The following is an 8,485-nucleotide window of genomic DNA, read 5'->3' as shown; positions in this document are numbered from 1 at the left end:
CTTCGTTTACTTAAGCTCTAGTGGTTCCATCTCTCTTCGTTCTTCCAACCTTTTATTACTTAGTACACCTATCCATCGCTCCAATTTTTTCAATAATTCTTTCACTGTCCGAGCTATTCAACTATGGAATGCTCTACCTGAGAATATTCGACGCGCTAAAACGCTTAACTCTTTTAAAATTTTATTAAAAGATCACTTCTTTTCTCTACTGTAGTGTGTGTGTGTGTATGTTCGCTATTTTTCTGTACTCCTTGCTGACGTCGCCAGCCATTGTTTTTCTTCGTTTTATTTTTCTTGTTTCACTTTATGTGTATGTATGTGTATGTAGGTATGTATATTTATGAATTAATATTTTATACCCGTATGTATATTTTTATGTATATGTACTATTATTTTATTCTATTATTTATGTATATATGTATGTGTTTATAAATGTATTTTTTTTATCGTTATTATATACTTATTACTTGTTTTTCTTTTGCTTTTGCACTATCCCAGATCTTCGTACATTTCCTTTCCTACCAGGTTGCCTGGCAGAGATTGCTGTTAAGCAATAAGGCCGCCTCTTGTACAAACGATGTCTTTTTTTTCTGATTACTGTGTTCTTGTTGTTTCCAAGTTTGTACAATAAAGGATTATAAATAAATAAATAAATAAATAAATATTTATTCCTATTTTTATACCACAAACAAAAAGACAATATCCTATTCTACTTATATTCTAAATGCGAAAGTTTGTAAGGATGTGTGTGTGTTTGTTACTCTTTCACGCAAAATCTACAGAACCGATTGCAATGAAATTTGGTACGTATACAGCTGGACAACTGGTATACCATATATACAACTTTTTATAAATTATAAATCTTATCTGAGGAAGGTCTCGTATTTCCTGAGGGGAAGTAGGTAGAAGGTCAATCCAGATTCTAAAATGGCATCAAATGTCAACAATTTTCTATAAAACACAAAACTAATCACATGAATCGATTTAAAACCTGCGGTGTTGTCATGCAGCAAAGTTAAAAAAAAAAACAATCGAATTCAACAAAAACGATTAACGAAGGAGGTTTTCATAGTTTTTCGAAATTTCGGTTTAGAGACAATAAATGTTAACAAGTCAGCACGAAGAGCACCAAATATATTATTGTGATATATTTGTTTGCGTAAATAAAGCCAGCAATATTCACATTCAAGTTATTAAGTGTCACGCTTCCTTATTTGAGAGTTGATACATCCTAGGTCATTGGCATTATAATGCAAGTAAACAACGTTTCACCACAGATAATATAATAATATTGGTTTCCCTTAAAAGCGGGATTCTACTTTAATTAAGGCTCAGATAAATTATATAAAGTTAATTTATGTGACTAACCAGTGGCATGTTGATTTAAATTAGGTTTATGAAGTATCTATGCCATTTGTTTATTTTGAATTAGCTTATCGAGAACAATGCCATTTTTTGGTGAAATTTTTATTATAATTAAGTAGTGTTAGTAGTTTAAGAGTGAATTTCGTGCAAACAGACCAAAATCCTACTAATATTATAAATGCGAAAGTTTGTAAGGATGTGTGTGCGGTTGTTGCTCTTTCAAGCAAAACCTGCTGAACCTATTGCAATGAAATTTGGTACGTAGACAGCTGGACAACTGAAATAACACATAGGCAACTTTTTAACCCGATATTCCTACGGGATAGGGACTAACGCGGGTGAAACCGCGGGGCGCAGCTAGTTCTCCATAAGACATTAGTACTATTATCTTACTTGTATTTATACTCTCTTATCACTCATCTTACCTGTAATTATAAAAAAAGCATTAAAGTAAAAACAAACACATAAATTCCCGTATGGACTTGTGGGAGTTTATCGAGCTGTGGATTTGAATAGTCTAAATAAATAAAAACTTAAAAAAATAATTGGGGTTGGTTTGAACCTCAAAAACCACCGAACGCTCATGATATCTTATACAATAAAGATTTATTATATTGTAAAGACAGTATGCCCCAGTACCGTGATCAGACTTTTTACCGCAGCTAAGAATTTCTTTCTCAGTTTATACTTAGTCCTAATGAAATGCCTCCGTACTGAAACTAACTCAGTACTCCATTATTGTCTTATGTTACAAGACGAAAGCATATAATCACATATCATAACAATACTATAACGATACGATAACTAAATATCATTGTAATAAATATCATGTATACGGCGACGTCCGTTCCTATCGTCTGTGTAATATATTTTTAATGTGTGTATATTTTATACGTAAAAAACCCGTTGTATTATCCTTAATTATATATAACGCGATAAAAACATTAACATACTGCAACTAAAAATAGACGGTAAGCTGTACACATAGACTTCAAATCGGGTTGCAGTGTTTGTAATGGACAAATATACCCGTTTCACTCATAATGCTATTAATGAAACGAGACAGATGCCCGGTCAATTGTTCTTAAGTACAGAACTTGTTTCACATTCATATGATAGTGCGAATTCGTTGAGAAGCCAGTCATTTCATTCACGTTGCGGTAGAAGCACGTTCAAAATGAAAATAATAGTGTTTATGTTATTTTGCTTGGCGTATACTTACGCGGACTCGGACTTTAGTGGTAGAGCAAGGAATTTTAGCATAGAACTGCTTCATTATACACAATTGGAATCAGATGGGCACGTAGTGATATCGCCGTTTGGCATTTGGAGTTTGATGACTGGTGTCGCCTTAGGAGCCACTGGGAACAGCAGAGCGCAACTCTCTCACGCATTCTTCCTTCCTAGAAGTCAAAAGACTATCATAAGTGGTTATAAGAACTTGACGTCGATAGTACTGGATCCCAAAACGTCAGATGTTTCCCTAACAAGCAGGAACTTCATGTTTCTAGACAAGGGATTCACGATATATCCCGACTTCCGGAAAATAATCACCACGGACTTCAACGCTATGGTGATTAATCTGAACTTCACAGATTCAACGGACGCAGCGCGTGCTGCGAACACCATCATAAACGATTCTGGTGCCACGGTATCCAACGTGCTAAGATCAGACGACTTCATGAATTCGAGAATGATTCTCACCAATGTCATCACCTTCAAAGGACTCTGGCAGTCGCCATTCAACAAGTCGGAAACAACTCTCGAGCCATTCTACGATGAGAACAGAAACCAAATAGGCAAAGTGAATATGATGTATCAAAGAGGGCAGCTACCTTTCTCCAGCATACAGTCATTGCATTCGCTCGTTATGGAATTGCCGTATGGAAACGACAATAAATACTGCATGTTGATCATCCTGCCGCACCTCAAAGTAAAAGTAACAGACGTGTACCAGCAATTCGAGACGATCACCTTTAAGGACATATTTGACAGACTGCAATCAGACGTCGATAGGTTCGGCTTGGAAGATATTGATATCAAACTGCCAAGGTTTAAGATAAGTACGAATGTTGTGCTGAACCGGCCTCTCAACAGCATGGGGGTGACTGATATATTTGATCCCACGTTAGCGAGCTTTGAGAAGGTTTCCCGTGAGAGCATTTACGTTTCAGCGATCGTGCATAAAGCGGATATAGAGGTCACGGAGTCAGGCACGGTTGCGTCAGCAGCCAGCAGTGCCTTCTTCGCCGATCGCATATCAACACCGACGTTTAATGCAAACAGACCGTTCATATACTTTGTTATGGAGAAACCAACCGCTACTGTGATATTCAGTGGGATATATGCGAAACCATCTGTGTTCTGATGTGACTAACGTAATCGTGGCAGTATTTTATGTGAACTATAAACGAGACGGTATAGAGTATCCTAACGTAGCTAAGTCAATAACATGTATTTATTTATTCTGGGTTTTTACGTGTGTGTTGAAACTGGTATCGTGTGTGGTTAAACAAGCTTGGATCCTTATTATTGCTCATTTAAATACTTTGATTTTTCCTCTTTGTGTGAAGTGCTGTAACATTTTTGTGAATGCCCGGAAATAAAGGTTCATGACATAATGTTAGACTGTTTTTGTTGGTAAATCAGTCGACCCTATAAATTAACAGTTACATGCAAAATTTGTTATGATATTCAGATATATCATTATCCTAAATAGATGCTTATACAAACATCTCATATTTTGTGATAAATATAAAACTGTAAAGAGGTTATTAGCATAGCTCTATGTTGTGGCTATAATATTGTTATTTAAGTAGATGTACCATATAATTTACATACATAATATCAAGTTGAAAACATCCAAGATATTTTAAAACTTGTTTTAAGTGATAATAATATAAGCAAATTGTTGTTATTGAAATGGAGATAAAGAATAAAATAAAACGAAATAAAAAATAAAGCAATTTAATACATTTATGTCAGATTTTATTACGCATATTAAGTGTAAAATTTTAAAACCTATTAATGTCGTATTAATTAATGATACCATTAATTTGTCGATTACATTAGTAATTAATGTAGGCTGTCTTATAAGCCATTAATTAACTACTATGTATATATAAAAAATATTATATGGTTATATAGTGACTTGTCTAAAATACATGCAGAATCCATACATTTCACATTTATTTCTTGTATGTCAGTCTATCTATACTTAGGTATGTATCACACAAAGTATCAAACTGAAACTATTTTAAGGATTCAGCTAGAATTCTTTTCTGCAAAATGGTCAGCTTTATCCCTACGGCGGTGCCACTCCAAATTCTAAAATGGGTCCAAATAATGTAAATTCCCTGACAATAAAAAATCACGTCAATCGGTTGGAAACACAAGGCGTTATCGAACAATCAAACTTAAAAAAAAGCTTCGCATTGAAACCCTTCTTCGTTTTTAGAACGTCGGTTGTAAATGATACAAGCATGTAAATGACAAAGACACATCAAAACTCATAAACAGACACAAAACAGAAATAGGCTTGGACACAGACATAGTAGACTTATTTAAAAACAGGCGCATAAGCAGACATATATTGAATGAAAAACGAATAAATGAATAAAAGTTTATTTAAAACAGATAAAGACTTTAACGCAGAAACAGACAGACACAGATATAGAAATTGAATATAAATTTAAACATAGTAACAGACATAGGGACAGGGTGTATCAGTGGGATAGTAGAGATTACTGATTGAGATTAAGAAAAAAAATTATGGTTCGGACAATTTCCAACAATCACCCGCGGCCCCTTCACTAAAGGGGCTCGTTGGAACACAATGGGGTTTCATTCGGTAGGAATGGGACATAACCCACAGCCCATTTCCCCGTCCCCATGGGTAATGATGCAAGATTTCCCCACTATAAAAATGGTAGGAACTTTGTGTGATTTTGTTTTGCTTATTATTTCGTCAGACATTCTTGAATAAGGCGGAAAATAAACCTTGAAAACCCAAATACGTATTAGCGAATATCAAATGGTTTTTATGCACCTCGTGTCATACAAACAAAACGTGTTCTTTTATATGACGTGAGCTTCTCTTCTGTGTTTTCGCTGGTGGCTTCCCCCAGAACAGACGGACAGTCCCGTGGGATTTCCAAGAAAAGCATATGTTTATTATCACCCTTCTCGGGTCATAATCTTTGCGCCGAATTTAAGTTTCCTGATCGGTTTCATGGTTTAGGCGTGAAGAGGAAACAGACACATAAAGTGAATTTCGCACGTATAGTGTTTTTGGAGTTTCTAAAAAAGTATCGCTTTAAATTTACTGTCATATTGACAGGCTAAAAAGCATAAATTATCAATTTTCATATCACTTACTATCGTATGACCTGTGACTTTTTCCGCAGTTTGCTTCGAATCTGTTGAAGTTTCGTGCCCCCCTCTCTTTTTGAACAAATTTCTTAAAATCATTTTTTTTTCTTTTTCTTCTCTTTATATGATTAAGTTTATTGTTTGCCCAACTTTATTGCAATAGGTCTACCTACGCCTCTATAGTAATCCGAAATGTTAAATAATAGTCTGTCGATCTGTCTGTCTTTTCTTTACGCCAAAACTACTAACGGAATTTGGTACAGAGATAGTTAGACACTCACGAATGAACGTACGATAGCTTTTATCCCGGAAATCGAACTAAAATAAGAATCATATATATAAGGAGCAAACCCTAAGGTTGTCTATTCTTTCCTTTACTCCGTAGGCGAAGCCACGGGCTCTCATAATGCTAAATAATACTCGAATAAATAAGCCTTTTCACAATGGATGTGGCAATTTGTTTAGTTAACACAGTCAATAACTTGATAATGCGAAGTGTGAATTACGTTAAGAGATCTGTAATCATAAAAATTAATAAATAAAAGTGTTTGTCTCTAATTTCAAAACAACTGCCCTCTCAAATTCTTATACCTACCTTTTTTGTATACATACATCAAATAGTACTGAACTGAACGATTTAATTTGGTCAATATAATGTCCCTTTATGTTCCAGAATGCCAGATTAGTACGACCAGATTGTATTTTTACTCACGGTATTGTAATCTGTTGACAAATTGTAACTTTTGCTTCCAATTGAACGCATTATCTTTTACTAGCTTCCCGCCCGCAGCTTCGCCCGCGCGGAATTCGGTTATATCGCGCGACATGGTAAGGAGTAGCCTATAGTTCCCTATGTAGTTTCCGAAGGTCTGGACAATCTTTAAAAAGCATGGTAGGTCCTTTCCTAAGTTCGGCTCCATCTTCATACCAAATTTCATCAAAATCGGTTTTACAATATCGAACTTTTATACAAACTTACATCCCCTAGTTCAACCCCTCCTACCCTTTTTTTCGCGATAAAAAGTAGCCTATGTCCTTTCTTGGGTATTAAAATATCTCCATACCAAATTTCATGCAAATTGGTTCAGTGGTTTAGGCGTGATTAAGTAACAGACAGACAGAGTTACTTTCGCATTTATAATATTAGTAAGTATGGATGATAAAGCTAACTGATCGACTGATCTTAAGCGATCACCACCTCCTATGAACATCTACAGAGGTAGGACCTCAACGAATGCGTTGCTCGTTGTTCGGCACGAATTAGGCCAGCCGCACTGGGGAAGATACCACATCCCAATAGAAGATCGGCGTGAAATAGTAACATGCTGCTGTGTTTGGTTCGACGAGTGGGGGAGCCGGAGACACATATCCTTTTCCTTTCCCTTCCATGTGGTTTTCTGTATTACTCTCGTCAGTCGCTTTTTCATCTTTCTATTTAAAGTCGGTGACCCATCAGCTCCATTGCCGACGATGACATAAAAAACACATAACTATAACTTAAACAACTTATCTGTACAAACATAGGCAATAAAAGGCTCATAAATTGATTTTTATACCTCATTAAAACTGTAACGACAGTTTAATTCATTATTTATAGAAACGATGCGTAAAATAACGAATCTGTCACACTCACGTACGTTTGCTACGGTTTATTAACCGACTTCACTGATATTATTATATTACTTATTGTAAATATGCGGTCCGCCCCGGTTTCGCCCCAGGTACATATATAGCCTATAGCCTTCCTCAATAAATGTGCTATATATCACTGAAAGGATTTTTCAAATCGGACCAGTAGTTCCTGAGATTAGTGCGTTCAAACATTTTTGTTTTTGATCGCAACCTTTTTGCCTTTTTTCATATTGAATTCGAGTTTAGTCAAAATAGCTGTGCTAAAATATATACTATTTTCGTATCTATTAGTAGCTGTAATTTATTTTTCCTCTCGTAAAGTTCTCAAATAATCAATTTCAATCCCTACCTAAGGATTTTTAAACCGAAAGCCAATCAAACATTTTCTGTCTATGATAGGTATTATATACCATCTAGGATCGATAAATAATTCATAGTTTCTAGGCATTCTAGAGAACATTGATTAAAAATGGCACTTAAAATTTTGGCACTAATCCATGAGGAGGGTTTTCGATAACGTCTTTTTATAAAAGCATAAGGCTAATGCATATACATATTCATATCTAATCATAACCCTTGTTACCTTGTCAGCTTATTCATTGAGTAATGGTTTCAAAGAACCACTTACCTATAGTGAATCAGTAAGAATCAATCTTTTTAAGAAATGCTTATGCACCATATAGTAGGTAGGTAACATAATTACGATTAGTGTGAAATAAACTATGAATGATTATTAAAGAATGCATATATCATCATCAGACCATATTTGTTTCCTTTACGAGGACACGGGTCGACTAAGATGAATTAATCTACCACGCTAGCCCAATGCAAGTTGGCGTAGGATTGGCATATCACCTTGTTCACCATCTACAACTGAAACAGCAGTGATGTGAATAAAGTGCAGAGAGAACGACATTAATTAAATTGAATGCAGTGTTATGAGTAGCCCTTATATCCACTGACTCAGTGGTTTTGTGTATATTCGCTAGATTTGAGTATATATGCGTAACCAAGTAACGCAGATCTAAGTATATGAATATTGTATATATATATATATATACTTAGTCTGGCCATAAATACTGTTACACTTAATTATAAAAAAATATTACATTTGAAT

The 8,485-nt window shown here is 35.1% G+C and overlaps 1 protein-coding gene across 1 annotated transcript; it reads left to right on the top strand.

Moving 5' to 3' along the window:
- The first annotated feature begins 2,478 nt into the window (after positions 1-2,478).
- Positions 2,479-3,987, top strand: LOC119836653 (serine protease inhibitor 77Ba-like). Its single transcript, XM_038362039.1, has one exon. The coding sequence runs from the start codon at positions 2,543-2,545 to the stop codon at positions 3,731-3,733; it is 1,191 nt and encodes a 396-aa protein (XP_038217967.1). The 5' UTR covers positions 2,479-2,542; the 3' UTR covers positions 3,734-3,987.
- Positions 3,988-8,485: the final 4,498 nt, after the last annotated feature.

This window comes from Zerene cesonia, chromosome 25 (assembly GCF_012273895.1).
Source record: "Zerene cesonia ecotype Mississippi chromosome 25, Zerene_cesonia_1.1, whole genome shotgun sequence".
NCBI classification, from domain to species: domain Eukaryota; kingdom Metazoa; phylum Arthropoda; class Insecta; order Lepidoptera; family Pieridae; genus Zerene; species Zerene cesonia.
Note: the sequence above shows the minus strand (reverse complement) of the source record. Positions and strands in the feature narration are given on the sequence as shown.